At 40.3% G+C, this 18,127-nt stretch overlaps 1 protein-coding gene across 2 annotated transcripts in view; it reads left to right on the plus strand.

Annotated features, from left to right (window-relative positions):
• Window positions 1–18,127, plus strand: part of PDZK1 (PDZ domain containing 1) — a 147,797-nt gene that overhangs the window by 52,948 nt on the left and 76,722 nt on the right. For both annotated transcript variants that reach the window (XM_078656766.1, XM_078656767.1), the window contains exons 2-4: window positions 3,732–3,946; window positions 11,439–11,715; window positions 16,811–16,947. In XM_078656766.1, the coding sequence (XP_078512892.1) occupies window positions 3,737–3,946; window positions 11,439–11,715; window positions 16,811–16,947 (624 nt within the window). In that variant the 5' untranslated portion in view covers window positions 3,732–3,736. The remainder of the gene's footprint in view (window positions 1–3,731; window positions 3,947–11,438; window positions 11,716–16,810; window positions 16,948–18,127) is intronic.

Here is an 18,127-nt window from a genome sequence, read left to right on the forward strand (position 1 = left end):
TAATACAGCACGTAAATTATGGGCAATGTTTGACTCTTTCTGTTTCTGAGCTGTGCTACCTGAAAAACAAAGCACTAGTTCAGAGAACTGTATTAGGTCAAATGAATTCACTTTATACCATACAGTTGCATAAAACAGGTGCTCAGCTTTGTGCTATGCCTGACATGCTCATCATGATACGGCCCCTGGAGTAGTGTAATGATGCCATTGTATGCGCTGCGGAGCATAAGTGGTCTGTGCCTTTCATTTTGGGGTCTTAAGCACAAGCATTAACTCGCAATATCTCTAACAGTGCTCAGAAGCACAGAGCAGTTGTTGCCTCCTTGTGTTTCCAAGCTCTGCAAACAGTAACACATACACTAATGTCGAGATATTTAGAGTTAATGTGTGCACTAAAGGCGGCAACAAGAAATGCACAGGCCACTTGTGCTCCGGCACAGAAAACGGTGTCATGCTTCGGCCCCTGGTCACATTTGATGCACCCCGGGAAGGATTTAAGCACTAAAGCGAGTGTGAAGAATGCATTTCAGAGCCACGCTCTCTCTCCCCTTGAGCTTGGTATTTCTCTTCACATCAGATGCTCTTTGCAATAGATATTAAAAAAAATCCCTCGGTTACAACACAAACAAACTGTATCTGCCACACAAGTGAATGTGTTGCCTAGAATAGTGAACTTTCATAGAGGAGACCTTAGCCCTTGTTCTGGTGGGTAGGAAATGAGGGGAGATGCATTAGAGTCCTTGCTTCAATGGTAGGTGGGTTTGGAGTGGTTCCGGTTATATGATGGGAGGTGTATGAATTTGAAGGGAGTTTGAAAGTGATCAGACCACTCAGGAATGATTGAATGATGAATTTTGATCTTGTTCGGCTTTGCAGTGATTAGATTGATAGGTCATCCTTTGTGTTGGCTTTTGGGCGCGATGCAATAAGTTGATTCCTGTATTGGATGAGTTGTTCCTCTTGAGCTTAAGTCACTAAGAAAAAATCTTTTTGTTGCTGTAACTCTTTAAGTAGCCATAAAGTCGATGACGTTTTGCAAATTTGTTTATGTTGGTGGGGGGGGAGGGTAGGTAAGATGTGAGTAGGTGGAACACAGATGGCTCGATGAATGCACTGGATGGGCCATTGGTACCCTTGTGTTTGTAAACTGAAAGTGTTTTTGTGCATGACAACTACTCCACCACTGGTACTATTTCCATTGTTGGAATGTATTATGCCATATCCCTGATGTAGGAGAATGTTCATCTAAGGTTCGATGTTAGAGGACAGCCATGTTCATGTGGAGCAGGCGGTCTGGAATTAGGTTCTTTAAGACAGCTGAGATGGTTGTGGTTTTAGTTACTACCGGGCTGCAGTTGTGGCTGATGCAATGGATTGATTTGGCTGTGCTGTTATTTGGGTGTTTGCTGTCATTTTGGGTATGTATTTGTCTGAAGCAGAAATCGCATACTTCACATGTTCTGGTAGTGGAGGTCTACTGTCTTGCTGTGGATTTTAAAATGCACAAGTTTCAAAGAAACAAACTGGGATCACTCAGCGTAAACTCTAATGGTGAGATCCTTTCTCAGGTGCAAGAGGTATGTAATTTTGTGCTGGGGATAATACGGGCATATGGGTGTGAAAACTATCTTGCGTAAAGATTTAGGGGTCATACGGTTGAGGGGGTTAACTATGAAAGTATGTAAGGAGTACACCTTAGATGTTGGAACTGCTATAGGTACTACGAGGGCTACCAAGAGGTTGCATAGGATTGTTTGTAGGAGTGAATATTTTGGGCTTATTACAGAGTTCGATTTAAGGTGAGAATGTATGTAGTCTGTAGTGGGATATTGTTCTATACGTGTTAAGGATAATTTCTTCCAGTGATTCAGGAATGTGAGAAAAAGAGAGTTGTTGCACCAGTTAGATTTTCCCATGAAAAGTCAGAGGTGTGCCTCTGTGGCAATGGTGTTTGTGGGATGCCAGTCAATTAAATTGTCGTGTGAGCGAGTCATGATCTTGTGAGTAACTTGTGTTGAGTTATCTGTTATACAGTGTTTATTTTGGTAATCTTTGGGGGATTATTTATCCTGGGTATCTTGAATACGACAGGCTACTGGGAACGCTTTGGTTGAGTTTTGATGTACCTCAATGCTCTATTTTAGCTTCCATATTGTTCAACGCATGCCCCAAGCCCTTCGGTGAAAATGTACTCATTAGGCATCATTATACTGACAATACCCGACTCTACCGTTATATTAACTCGCTAAACTCAGCCGTTCACACCTCAAGCTTGCCTTGAACAAATACACATCTGTGTGATCTTCAGGAACTGAAATGTAACCCACAAAAAACAATTCTTATTGATCAAAATCCATCATTACAACCTTCTGAGCATTCGCCAATCTACTAGGAGTTGCTCTAACATCATTGCCAGCACTAACTCTTTAGGCATTGCATTTGGAAACAAAATAAACAAGGATGCCCTCATAACAAACATAGCAAAAAGGATGCAGCATCAGCTGAAACTCTATAGAGCCAAGAAGCCCTGATTCCCAAATTATTGTACCAAGTCATGTCCGAAGTATGGAAACTACCTCCGCACCTAGTGCCCATTCAACAAATTGTCTCCCTAAAAACCTTTGTTCTTGTGGCTACTAGACACATATGAATATAAAAAGCTCTTTGACATGACTCATGTCCTAAAAATCATTAATGGCAGTTTTTCGAGGAAGCTGCACTCTCCAAAGCACTTCCATTCTTTATAAACCCTTGAGACTGAACACCGCAAGTTACTTGACAAATAATGTATCCATCTCGGCCAGATGTAGTACTTTTGCCGCAAAGCAACACACTGATCCTCTCTATCTAGGACCACGTATGAAGATGCAGAGCAATGTTCCACAATATATCAGACTGGTTGCAAGCGTCTCCTTCTTCAAAAATGTCTTGAAAACCCCCTGTTCATGTATAGGCTGCAAACCCCACATGTGGAGATTCCAACTTTATTTTTTTTAAAATATTTTCATCAATCATTTTCAATATTTATTTTTGCTCCTCGCCCACCTGCTCTTGAAATATATGCAAATACCCTATATGTGGGGATACCGGTGTTATGATTTTATTTTTTAAAATATTTCCATCGAAGTGTTTCCATATTTATGATTCCTCTACGCACACCTGCTCTAGAAAAATCTGCAAACATCCCATATGTAGAGATAACAGTTTCATGATTTTTTTTCAATATGTCCACCGATATTTCTGCATATTTCCTTTCCTATCTGTGGCCATATAATTAGTTTGTGGGTTTCAGTTCTGTGAAAAAGTGCTGAAGCATTTAGTACATTTCCATGCTTATTTGCCCAATACAAGTGTACTCACATTTGGAGTCTGTCGAGTTTTAGCACTACAAGCAGCCTTTATGATAAATTAACTTCACAAGAAAACATTTGCATTTTACAACCCATATTCAAGGAACTCATTGCTTTTTAACACCCCCATGCTGTCAGTCTGCAAGGATAACGGCTTGATACCTGACAGCATTTACGGTCACTCAGAATACCAAATACTTTCTGCATTATTCCGTTTTTTTAACTAAATACAGACAGGTAAATATATATGTATTTTTGTGTTAATTTCAGCAAAATCAGAAAACTGGCAGCCTTAGCTACATGGGATCGACTTACTAAATGTGTCTGCTTATGCGTGCCTATGCAAGTTGTGATGATATGTCAACATTTCCCTTTTCCCAGCAAACATGGCCTCCCCTCTCCAGCCAAGAGAATGCATCGTCACCAAGCAGGAGGGGAAGAGCTTTGGCTTTTTTCTGCGCATTGAGCGGGACACAGTTGGTCACTTGATCCGCGGCATTGAATTCACGGGTCCGGCTGCCAAGGCGGGCCTGAGAGATGGGGACAGAGTTTTGAGGGTCGACGGAGTCTTTGTGGACAAGACTGAACATCCACAGGTAACTAAAGTCTCATTGATGGAAAAATGATCTTCCTGTCATCCCTTGTAGAGTGCCTCCAGCTGTGGTATAAAGGGGGGCTTATCCTCAGTGCCCTCTCTGTGCTTCTGTGCCTGAATACTAGATCATATCAATAGTCTCAAAGTCTCAAAAACTTTATTTCGCATCGTTTTCGGTGCATAAAAAGTGCATACATCACAATAAATCCAAACATATTGCAAAACATCCATATATCTTAAAACAAGCACGGTAAAATAAATACTGACTTACAGAACATCTTTAAACAGGTATTAAAACACAGTTTCTTTTTGCCTAATTAATTCCACAATTCAGATATAATTATAATAATCCTCATAAAGCCTTAGTGTAACATTCAGGGGTCTTGTAGCCAAAAACTCCATAAATTATATTAAAAGCAATTTGGCCAGAAATGTATAGTCCTATATTCGGGGCCACTTTGCACATCTTATTCTCGCCTAGCCATAACACAGTAAGGGGTGTTAAATTCATTCGGTTACAGCTAGCACGGCTTTGCAGGAAACCTTGAAGGACCATATTCTTAGGACACACATTTCCCAATCCATAGGTCCAAAGTGCTTTCCTGCACTTCACGGCTGACCAAAGAAAAGTAGCAAGTACATAGCACATCAAAGGAACCTCAAGCTGTTGAAAGTGTAACATTGCTAATCTATATTGAGTAAAGTTAGCACTACACAAATAAGGCACTACTATTATTTCATTTTGTTAGGAGTAGAATAAGCAGAAAAATAATAAGTGCTTAACTGACTGGGCGGATATGCCATCGCAAGGGCATAGCGACAGATTTTTGTGTGAGTAGGTATTTGACGGATATCCCAGCAAGAGTAAAATGAGGTTTAAATTATACCGAACCAGAATTAAATGATGCTGCAAAATGAGAGTAGTTGAAGTGTACAGAACACTTGTTCCCTCAGTAGGTAATAGAGTGAGTGAGTAAACCTCACCTGTCCTGCAAAGCAGGAGTGGCCTGTGTAGGTAGGAGCGGTGGAGGGGTGGAGTGCAGTAGCGGTCGGTGGTGGGAGTGCTGCCGGGCGGTGACGTGCGGCGGGGCGGGGGGTAGTAAACTATGGAATACGGCCAAATACAGGTAAGTAAACATATAAATAAATAAAACGAATTTCGTTGTGTACACTGCATCGCCAAATTCAATGCAGTGCGCGCAACAAAATTTGTTTTATTTATTTATATGTTTACTTACCTGTATTTGGCCGTATTCCGTACTTTACTACCCCCACCCTGCCTCTCACCCGCCCCACGTCACCGCCCGGCAACACTCCCACCACCGACCGCTACTGGATTCAGGTATATGGAGGGGTTGATTAATTTAGGCGTCCAAAGGCATGCAACACATTATGGCACTAAAGGAAGATTATGCAAGTTAATCAGGGGCATTATAATGTTACTTCATGGTTCAAAAGAGATCCCAGTGCCATGCAAAATGCCTAAACTATCTGATTCTACTCAAATTGGATTTTTCAACATTTAATAATTTACCCTTGCATGAAAGCACAGGAATATTATTTTAATATAACTTTACATTAAACTCTCAATGTAAAATAGACTATCTGAAACATGAAATGAACAAGGCTATGTTCAGCAGAGCACAAACTTTACATCTACTTTATTGTATTATATATTTTGCAAATAAAAGGAGTACCTTGATTAAGTCAACATATTCCATTTATGTTCTAAAACGGCATAATTTTCAGACTTACCCATGGTTAAACAATTAAGCCTCTGGAAGCCCTTTCTTCAATTAAGAAACGGCCCTCATGGTCAGTATTGTACATATACATTTATAATGCACCTATCTCACTAGAAGGTATTTAAGATTTCAAGACATCTAACATTAAAAAGAAATGAATATATTGAGGATTCTTCTACCATTTGAGTGTACTCTTGAAATTATAGGGACTTTGATGTCTGTGACGGACGGATGATTCAATGTGACTTTATACCAAACCGTTTTACAAGGTAAAATGAATCACTCTTTTCACACCTATTTGGATTTAATTCACATAATGTAGCCCTTTATTTTCTAATGTACGTAAAACACATTCCACTTTTTAATTACATAGGGATGTTGACATTATGTGGACAAAGCTATCACTTCTTTATGACTGTTCTGCGCTCTCCCTTTCGCGCAGCGCAGCACTGCAACTATACTATCGTTATGTGACTTGCATGAAAATCTAGGCCCTGGTGCAACTAAAGTTGCTGCACTACACAAAGAGCAGAGAGCAGAACATCACAATATCTACTAAGATGTAGCATTACTTTCCTCTCTCCCTGTCCTGGCATACTTTAGGCTGCTATGCGCCAGTGCACACACTCGTACGCCATAGTGCAAGGGTCTGTTTGCACTATAATAAACAGAATTTGTACTGGAAGGATCCAGTACAAAAACTATCCTTCACACCTTTCTTGATTTGCGGTGTGCTGTGCAACGCAACATACATGCAAAATAGGAAAAACAAGGAGAAAAGAAAAAAAATGTCCTCATTTTGCCTGCCTCGAGTAAGCATAGGTCTTCGGAGCAAATTCCTGTCTAGGATTGTTTGTAGATAGGGATTTGCACCAAAACGCTTGGGTGGTTGCATAGGAACGTTCATGCATCACCCATGGAACTCCCCCTTGATGTACAGTAATACAAAGCAATGCACTGCACAACTTTGGGTACCTTTGGAAAACTATCCAAAGTAAACCCTGATTCGTGTTGGATTGCAGATCATAGCATCACACTTTGCATCAGGTTTGCTTTACTAAAGTGAAGCAAACCCAGCACTAAGTATTTGTAAATCTGGGCCTATGTCTCTACTTGGAGTAAATGTTTGACAACATCATATCTTCTAATAAATGAAAGACATTTACCACAAACTTAATAAATAAGTGCATACAGTTATAACAGGCCAAATCTATGAAGCTAATGATCACCCTTACATTAACCCCACAAAAGAACACCCTTAAAGGAAACTTACATTTATTCATTTTACCTACAGAGGTAATAAAAGTAAATAATGAAACCCCTAAAAAAATAATCTACTGTGTCATTCCAAATGTTACTATCCAATGTCTATTGAAATGTATCACACTGGTGGTGTATGTATGTCATTACAACGCGGTCTTTACACCAGAATACCTTTACGACGCGGTCATCACAACGCAAGTCGTTACAACGACGCGCTAGAGGCGCTGGATTTAGTAATAGTATAATTTACTATTCCAACTCCAGCCTACGTAACAGTAGGGAAGGTGTTGGAATAGTAAATCATACTATTCCTTAGCATATAGCGCCATCCAGCGCAAATCATTGTAACGACTTGCGTTGTGATGACCGCGTCGTAAAGGTATTGAGTTGTTAATTCCGCGTTGTAATGGTTGTCTCCCCACTGGTGCAGGGGAAATGTTCTCTGCACTGAGATAATATGTTATTGATGCACCTTAATGAGAATAGAGGAACCAAACACACCAATACAACAAGGGAGCTGACCTAATGATCTGGTGACAGCCAAAGTTGCCTGTACCAGACCTAAAAGGGTGCTCTCTCAACTGATCTTTGCCATTGGAACCAAAAAAGGCAAATGGACTTGTATTTTTCATATCTAAGAGTTGTCACCCAGTTATCAGGTGCTAATGGAAAGTACCTTAAGAGAATTCACACACATCCCCTTTTCATTGCATGAAAATCTTCTGGTGAGAGGTGACTGTGAAAGTTTCACAGAGTTGGGTGAAAAGTATGTGTTTAGTTCCTAGGGTTGGATGGGGGTGTGCTTGGACCAGTCATGTAGAGCTAAACTTTATCTGGAAATGGGGCATTGGCATCATATTATAAGGAACACCATGCCACAGGCATAGCAACCTGCAAGAGCACCCAAAATAAATGTTCCCTTTCGTGTTGCCTTCTGCTTTTAATACCCCACCAGCCTCAAAGATACAAATAAAAGCTCAGGACTGGGGGCTCATTCAATGTATTTTTAATGTATTTGAAAATGGCGAAGCTATCATCAATGTCTGTGCCCTGAGCCCTCCTCCTTCCTCCAAAAACTACAGATTGGTAACGTGTTTGTTCATTACAAAACAGTTTGCATAAAAAAGCGAAAGCTTGTGATGGATACTGCTCCGGTCAAGAGAAGGCATGCAGGGATGTTGCCAGGAATATGTGTTTTGGGCGCATAGCCCCAGTAATGACAACCACATAAAAGTTCAGGTACACTAATGAAAGTGCATTTGTAGAGGAGAGTAGCCTAGTCTGTAAGATTCGGAGTGGGAAGGGGGCAGGGAGTGTGCCTCTCAAATTCCCCAACTAAAAAAGCAGAAGGCTGCAGTGTGGATGGGTGAGATGAACAAGAATTGGGGGGACTCTTTCCAAGGGTCACTACTGATTTGCATCAGGTGGGGCTCTGTCTAGAGTGGCACAGTGGGTAAAAAACAGCGAGTTGGGATTCTACTGCAAGCGACTGACACTGGTTTGTCTATGTACAAGCATTCATCCCAACACCTTTTGGGTGTACGATGATCAGTCATATGGATGGATGCCATAAGAGTGGCTCGGCTTTTCATCCCTATTCTGTCAATGTTTGTGATTTCCAAATAGTACTACTATGGGTGCAGTTTCATTACTTTTTTGGTAAACCAGTCACTATATATAGTTACTTTCTGCTTCAAAAATGAACAAATTCAAAGCTTTTAGTGAAATGAGAATGATGAAACCCCCAGCACAGACAGAGCAGACATGGCTTAGGGCCCCCAGACCCAACTACAAATCAATAATGCATTTGAGGGGTGTCATACCCCAAAACACCCTCCAAAGCTATGCCCCCGCCCATCCCACTTGGGCCTGGTAGTTCTCCTTGGGAACGCATGACTGTGGTCATGTAAAACACAACAACCTGGAGCCCCTACCCTGGGATCACCTATTTTAACACCTTGACCGCGGCGCCGATTCCGCCCCTGTGCTGGACATTCCAGAACAGGGCGCGGTCGTGACGGAACCGTTCCGTCATCAGCACAGCTCAGCCGTGACTGATGACAGAACGGTTCCGTCATCAGCATCGAAGGGGTTAAATGTATTTTCCCTGCATGCACTCTTCTTTGTCTCCGCTCAAGAATTCTTGATGGTAGAGTTGCCAAATCGGTACAAGTCAGCGGGGCTCCATGTTTCCAATCCTCGCCTAAGCCCAAGTTGCAAATAGGGATGGGCGATCCAACAAATTAATAGGTCAAGACAAATCAGAGCCAAGCCACTGGTCTAGTTTAGCTCTAAAAATCTGTGCACGAGGAAAGCTATAAAAAGGGTTTGGCATGTATATCGTACAACATACATACTGTAATAATATAATAAAATGTCTTAAAAATTTAAAACAGTGTATTTCTTTAACATGCGGAAGTGTTTCATCGTAGATCATGCAATTACATCACTGCATATAAGGCATTTATTAGAAGTAATAGGTTTTAAACATGAACCTAGAAACATTAATGGCTCGTCGCTGAAAGACAATGCCATTAGTGAACAAAGAGGCAAGTGAGTACTCATATAAATCCTAAGCGTGGCCTAAATTCTGATTATACATGGTGCAACCTAATAGCCTATTAAATCAAATATAAGTAGAGCTTGTGCAGCGTTCATCCTATACACAAGTAGGTAAAAGTGCTCTCATAAGTGGTAATGAAGAAAATGGTGGTTCTGTGAAATACAATGTTTGCCTAGAATCACATATGTGGACAAGCAAGAAAGTTGGTATTGATTGCAGATTATCGCGTTTTACATTTTAAAATGCAGCAATCAGATGTTTAACTCTCTCTCCTTTTTTACAAGAAAGGTCACTGTTATATTTGTTTTATTTGTTATTCTTGATGCACAATGAGAAAAACGAATACTGACATAGCGGCCCGGCTCAGGGGCCCCCAGACCCAACTAGCAAGCCAAGAATGCACCCCTGAAGATATGCCTCTGATTTTGTATTATATCTTTTTTTTAATGTTTTTATTGGTATTTACAAGTTACATACAATAATATACAAACGAGTAACATATCAACGTATTATGCCCCCTTAAAGAACTTTTTGAATTATGGAAAACTCCTTGGTCAACTTTGATTGTAATACATTAACTAAAGATATGGAGATGTAGGCCAAAGAAAAGATTCATGGGATATGACAGATAGGGCAGTGAAATGATGCAGAAAAAGACAAAAATATACCCAATTGAATCACTGCAAATGGTACAGACCTTTGGCAATCAAAATGCTGGAGACCAGGGAAGGAGTGACTCTTACAATCAAAAGTTGATTACTTAGTCAAATAAAGCAATGGCTTAAAATGGCTCATCAGAAGCCCTTCTATATTAATGGATTTGCCATGTTCACAAGATATATGCAAGACGGCTAATGCTGTCTTTAGTTTAGTTTTAGTTTAGTTTAAAGGAGTTTATAAAGCGCCTGGTGACGCCTCCCGGCTCCCGGCTTTAGCCTGACCTAAAATTGGTAATATGTATTATCATCTATAATAGCGGATTGGTAAGGGAGTGAGAAAATAATTCTGCCTCCACAATTTAGTTCTTTGTCAACTTTTGCAGCTCTCTTAGCTTGAAATCTAACAGACCATGATATTGTTGTTTTATTAGTCTGATGTTAGTCCAGACTGTTTGGTTTTACTAAATGTATATGTATAATAGACCTACTTGCTGAGGGGGTAAGTCTGAACTTTTCATCCATTGGTCTGTTTTTGTGTCATTCACTTTTGTCTTCATCCCACTCAAACATAAATGCAGCATGGAGCGATGGATCAGCCCATTTCACTAACTTCACAGTGAGTTACGAGGTAACATCTGTACACAACGGAGTACCCTTTAGTACCAGGGAATACTATGGAAATGTGTCCTTTACAAGACAAAAAATATTTTTACTTTTAGCCAGTGTTGTTTCTTTAAATTGATGAGTGCCCAGCAGTTTTCCCCAACAATAAAGTTTTGCAAAAACCATGACAAAACAAGTTTTAAGAAAGCTAAAAGCTTGTCAGACAATGCCAGGCTTATAGGCTTTGCCAGTGCTTGGTTGTTGATGTTGATAAGGGCCTGAAAGATTGTTAATGAAATAAAAGATGCAAGGACTACAACTACCATAATGTTGGGGCAGCTGAAGACAAACACCTGTGAAAAGCTTTTGGGTGCTTTCTGTGCTATGCTAAGTTTGGCATCCGCATGTTAGTCTTGCAAACCAACAACAAAAATCACATGCTCACAAAAATCACATAGTCATATGGTGAAAGGTAAAAAAAAGTAGCACTTGATACAGTGGGGAGGGCTGGGGTAATTGATTAACTAAAAGGGGGAGGATTAATTTCCCTGTTTATGGACTGATTCCTAGAGCCACCATTTCACTTCAAGCTGTGTGCCTGACCTACCCATGGTGGCGTCACTTCAGCTTCCATGACAGCGGCTGCCCTTCTTTTCACAGGTGGTGGAGCTCATTAAAGCCAGCGGGAACACGGTGAACCTTTTGGTTCTGGATGCAGTCTCTTATGAAAATGCCAAGAAAAATGGAGAGAACCTGGAGAACTTGAGTCAGAATCAGCCGGCTCGAGCACCAGAAACAGTGTCTACAGCAAACCAGATTACAACACCAGAAACAGTGGTTACGGCTAACCAGGTTACAACCTCTGCACAGAAACCGCGCATTTGTTACCTGGTAAAGGACAAAAAGGGCTACGGCTTTTCTTTGAAAACAACACAAGGTGAGGAATTATTCATGTTCAAAAAAATAAATGGAAATAAACAGATCAATTAAATATCAGATAACCCAAGAGCACCTGGAAATATATTGCTTCAATACCTGAGCAAATATTTCTTAATAATTCTCTTGTAACATGGTATATTTTTTGATGATTTCCACAAAACAATGCTTCTTGCTCACCGGGACAAAAAGTAAAAATAGAGGTGTGGGCACTATAACTCGGGTTCAGACCCTTCAACAACTGACTTATAGTAGGCTATAATGCTATATTAGAAGTGTGAAAATAAAAATTACATTCAGAAATCGGAATAATAACAATCTCCACTAATGAAGTGGCTTTACCTATGTTGGTTAAATTGAAATATTTAGTACTTAAATAAAAATATGAACTGAGATAAAAGAAAGGCTAAAAATATACATAACTTTTAATTTATCCAGTAATCCCAAAAGAACTTGTGAAACATGGATATACTAGAAAAGACCTGTCCACCAGCTATTTAGAAGACTGGCACAATATCGGGTATTGGGCTTTACATAATGGCCCTACCTGAGAATTAATATCAAAGCCAAAAAAGGCGATAAACTCTCCAAAATAGAATACAAGCAAGAGTCTGATACAGTGTTTCGTCACTCTTGACCTTATCATAAGAGTGTGTCTTTTTCAGTGTTATTAATAATCTCAGCCTTTTGCGAATGACAGATAAGTACATAATTTACAACTGTAAGAGATGGGCTGAAAAGTTGAATTTTGACGAGAGGGGTTGACAGAAGTTGATTTGCTTTCAGGGAACTTCAGATCACCCCCTGCGCCCAAGAATCGAACACGGACCCACCCGCCACTAATGGTGAATGAATTTAGGTTATTACAACAGATCCCTCAGTCCTTCGCCGTTTGAAGCGCCAGACTCGGCATCTCTGTATCTGTAACTATAATCCTACTGTCTCAGCATTGCTGAACCCATACCTGCCAACTCACACAGTGCCACAGTGTGACACACGATATCGGCTCCCATCACATGGTCTCCCAGTGAGGAGTAAAATCCATCACTCTTTTCACACTATTTGAATTCAGTTCATATATTATAGCCCTTTAATTTCTAATGTACGTAGAACACATTCCACTTTTTAATCACATAGGGACGTTTACATTATTTGGACAAAGCTATCACTTCTTTATGACTCTGTTCTGCTCTCTCCCTTTCGCGCAACGCAGCACTTCAACTATACTTGCGTTATGTGACTTGTATGAAAATCTAGGCCCTGGTGCAACTAACGTTGCTGTGCTGCACTGGAACTCCCCCTTAATGCACAGTAATACAAAGCAGTGCACTGCACAACTTGGGTTCCTTTGGAAAACTATCCAACGCAAACCCTTATTCGTTTTGGATTGCAAATCACAGCATCACACTTTGCATCAGGTTTGCATTACTAAAATAAAGCAAACCCAACACAAACCATTTGTAAATCTGGGCCTATGTCTCTACTTGGAGTAAATATTCAACAATATCATATCTTCTAATAAATTAAAGACATTTATCACAAACTTGATAAATGAGTGCATACAGTTATAACAGGCCAAGTCTGTGAAGCTAACGAGCACCCTTACATTAACCCCAAAAAAGAACACCCTTAAAGGAAACTTACATTTATTAATTTTACCCTAAGGGGTAATAAAAGTAAATAACGAAACCCATAAAAAAATACCCTACTGTGTCATTCCAAATGTTACTGTCCATTGCCTATTAAAATGTTTCACACTGGTGCAGGGGAAATGCTCCTCTCCACTGAGATAACATGTTATTGATGCACCTTTATGATTATAGAGGAACCAAACACACCAATCCCACAAGGCGGCTGACCTAATAAACATGAGATCTGGTAACAGCCAAAGCTGCCTGGACCAGACTTAAAAGGGTGCTCTCTCAACTGATCTTTGCCATTGGAACCAAAAAAGGCACATGGATTGGTGTTTTTCATATCTACGAGTTGTCACCTAGTTATCAGGTGCTAATGGAAAGTAGCTCGGAACTGTCCTGGAGATTCATAAAGGAAACGTCCATAAGTACCTTAGGTGTATTCACACACATCCACTTTTCATTGCATGAAAATCTTCTGGCGAAAGGTGACCATGAAAGTTTAACGGAGTTGGGTGAAAAGTATGTGTTTAGTAGCTAGGGTTGGAATGGGGCTGGGCTTGGACCAGTCATGGAGAGCTAACCTTCGTCTGGAAATGGGGGATTGGCATCATATGATAAGGAACACTATGCCACAGGCATATCAACTTGCAAGAGCACCCAAAATAAATGTTCCCTTTTGTGTTGCCTTCTGCTTCTAATACCCCACCAGCCTCAAAGATAAACATAAAAGCTCAGGACTGGGGGCTCCTTAAATCACACGGTCTCCCAGTGAGGAGCCGATATCACACTGTGGCACTGAACACGAGTTGAAAACCACAGTAAATAGTGGTTTTACAGCTAGTTTGAAAGAGCCTTTGAACTGCCGACATTGTGAAAACACCCCAGGACATCAGCACCAGCTTCATCACGCCTTTTTTTTGTTTTGGGAGTAAGGGGACTTGGGGGGTGGGGTGATGTCCATAAGTGCTTCCTAGGTCATTTTCAGGAAGAGGCCCTGATCCCTTCAAGGCCCCACCCCCTCTTCACACTGTGAGATTGTTCTTGAATCTGGCAGGTATGTGAACCAAATCTCTGAGATGTTCCATTTTAGAAAAGAACCCCAACACAATATTAGCACAGAACACAACAACACACAGCACAGGCACAACACAACCTAACACAAAGCACAACGCACACTGCATTACAGTCACATTACAGTCACATAACACCACAATGACATAACAGCACAGGGCCAACGTTATTAGCAACAAAAAAAATCATTTTCTTTCCCACCCAAGGCCAGATCATAAAACATTTGTGTTTGTAGCTAATAGGCATTGCCACCTTTCCCAGAGAAAGAAACAGCAAGATGTTGTTACTTTTTAGGTTCTAGGAGGGTCAAAAGCTGGTGCTTCAATACAAAGTTGTTTAAAAGCATTTGCATCCTTTTTTATTATAGCTATTCTGCCTTTTGACTTTAGTAATTATTTGGGAATGTTGCAGACAGCTCTAAAATATGTGATTTATTCTGTACTTGTTTTAAGTTTGCATTTCACAGTGAAACATTAACTTGCACCCTCGCCATGCACTGCTAATTATTCCATTTATTACATCGTTCATGACATATTCTGTGACATTACTGATAATATCACAACAACATTTGCAGTGAAATTGTTGATAAGAAAACTGCATGGTGTGGGAGCGAGTTATAGCTACCTTAGGTGCCCTAACTCGTGCCGAGTTACAGTTAATTGAGATAACTGTAACTGGTGAATTTCAGTGTTTTTTAGAGTTTAAAACGTTACATTGTTACCTAACATTTCACCAAACTATAACGCTACTTTAACCTGTGTTTTTGCAGCAAATACATATATATATATATATATATATATATATATATATCGTTTTTTTGATCCTGAATGCGATTTAGGATTTACTCCTGCTTTTTTCAAAGGAGGTTTTGATAATGAAAATGACCTGATATTTAGTATCTATATGAATGTTCTTAAGAATTTTGTATACGCTTCTTTTGATAAGTAATTGAAAACTGTTGATTACAATGAATTAATAATGAACTAGATGAATTCTTGCCAGTCTCGCTACTAATGATGGAGCCTGCTATTTTAGTGGATTTACCAATGAGGGATAATTGCCGATCCACGGCTAGATTGGGTGGTATGTTCCATGTATATGTCTGTATACCCATTGCATCTTTTTTATATATCGATATACGGTTTTATAATTGTAAGTGGGTTTGTATATATACTCTATTACCCACTTTAAGATGGCGACCTATTTGACAAAAAAGGGTGAGTCCCTTGTTTGTTGCCACTGGGAACGCAAGGCTTCATTAGGAGTCATGGGTCAAGTGTCATTGACACTGACGAAGGCTGAACGCCGAAACGCGTTTGTTGTGAAAAGAAATAAAGACAGTTGAAAAATCTGCCACCACCCGAGTGCTGTTTTCCTACTGTTATACGAGAGGAAATTTTGAGCGATATATATATATATATATATATATATGAATGAGCAAATGCGCAAGCGCTTTAGTGAGGGCACACCGCAGCACCTTGACCCTCCGGTTTAGCGTGGCTCCCTGGCGGTGTTTGGAGGCTCCCTCTTGTTTCAAAGAGAATGTCCGACGCGTTTCGGGGCCAAAACCCGCCCCTTCTTCATGGACTTTGAAAGGAGAACATCACACTCAGCTTGCACTCTTCAAATTTATTCGTTTGAAAAGGGCGTCAACCGCCCTGAGTGGGTGGAGTTTCAGACACCAAGACTTATGGTAAGTGTAGTCTTTACATGTTGGGTAGTTCGTTCAAATCTTAAGTAGATTGACGTCTCCTCTCAGATTTCAATGTCTTTAAAATCCTTTAGTAGGAGGCGAGGGTAGCCTCAAAACATCGCTCTGTTCGTGAAGATGCTGTGCTGGCAGGCGATGAAAGTCAACATTCTCTTTGAAACAAGAGGGAGCCTCCAAACACCGCCAGGGAGCCACGCTAAACCGGAGGGTCAAGGTGCTGCGGTGTGCCCTCACTAAAGCGCTTGCGCATTTGCTCATTCATATATATATATATATATATATATATATATATATATATATATATATATATATATATATATATATATAATATACACACACACACACACATATATGTGTATGTATTTATATATTTATCTTATACTGAAGTCAGTCTTGTTATCACTGCATGAGTTTGGTGGTATGTATATGCATACCTTTCTGACGAGAACCTTTGCGTATCACTATACTTTCTGTCGCAGATTAAAAACTCATCTCGTTTGATGTCTTTAAGGCTGTTAGATGAGGAGTTCCAAACGTGTGTTCTACAAACTGGGTGTGGCTTGGGCACCAGGAAGGCACTTCTGAAAGACTGCACACTCCACACATCTTGATATAACATAGAGCATCGTATTTGCAATGTGCTTGTATGTGTGAACTACTAACATATCTTTTTCCAGGTCACAACGGTCTGTTCCTAACGTCACTGGTCCCAGAAGGAGTTGCGGTGAAGGCAGGTGTCAAGGACAATGATCGTTTGATTGAAGTGAATGGGGAGAACGTGGAAAATGCCTCACATGATCAAGTGGCAGCCAAGGTAACAAGACTATGCAATGCAAACAGAGTCAAACTTTGCACTCTTGTTTGTAGTATGAAGGAACCTTCGACAAAACGCGATATAAAAATTCCCAATGGAATTTGCCCCATTTAATAATATTGAAGTGACTGATTATATCACCTCAGAGACGCCTTATTCACTAATAATCCAGTGTGTCTCACAGTTATTAAGATTGTTTGATGGCAGTGGGAGATTTAACATTGTTGTTATGGTTATGGGCACAGAATATCTATCCAGAATTTATTCATGGTTTAACCTAATTAGTGAATAAACATTTGACAGGAATAGAAAATTACTGGATTGGAACTCCCTCCCCAAACACCTTTGAGCTTGCCCAAGGACTTGTCTATATTAGCATACGACCTGAGTACATGGTCAGGAATGGACACACTTTGTGCATTCAAATGTCTCCTGTCCCACTGGCAAAACCTAAAAAAATAAAATCCATTTCCTTCGTATCATTCAGTGGTCTGTTATTAACGCTTCACGCCTCACGGCTGGTAAACCTTGTATGCAGAGACATTTAAGGTCAAAATATATAGTATATAAGTAGCAGTGATGCCTGCACATGTTCACCTCAAAGTTCAACTCTCTTTGGGAATTCCTGGTCTGCAGGGTTTGCATTAATGTAAGGCTCTTAACGGCCATGCTATTCTGATTAAACATTCCTTCATGATTTGGTACTTGATGTGCTAAGTTTCATGGTTCACTTACTGCACATTGTGGACTTTAGATTTATCATTCTAGAATTCACAGAATTTTGGCACTGGACCAACACCAGAAAGTCAGAAGACTTGCATCAATAACTAATTCTTGTCACCTAGCTTTAATCTTCAAGAAAAAGCTAAGATAATACTAGGAACCGTCCACAAAGCATCCTGGGTGTAAAACGCCCACATTGCTTTCCAACATGAAAGGGCCTCTTCTATCCTCTACATCTGAGAACCTGAGGATGGTGATTAATAGTTTGCAAAATGTGGGTATTACTGGTGGTGTCAAATGTCAATATTTGATGCAGGTTGATGGGAATGTGGGTGATCTATTTGGTTCAGAGAACACTCATACCCCACAGTGATGCAGTTTTGCACTTGAGTCTAGATAAATCTTTGGTCAGGTTAGAGGAAACATCTGCCACCTAGGTACCTGTGCTGTCTTCAGG

Source organism: Lissotriton helveticus, chromosome 8 (genome assembly GCF_964261635.1).
Source record: "Lissotriton helveticus chromosome 8, aLisHel1.1, whole genome shotgun sequence".
Lineage (NCBI taxonomy): Eukaryota > Metazoa > Chordata > Amphibia > Caudata > Salamandridae > Lissotriton > Lissotriton helveticus.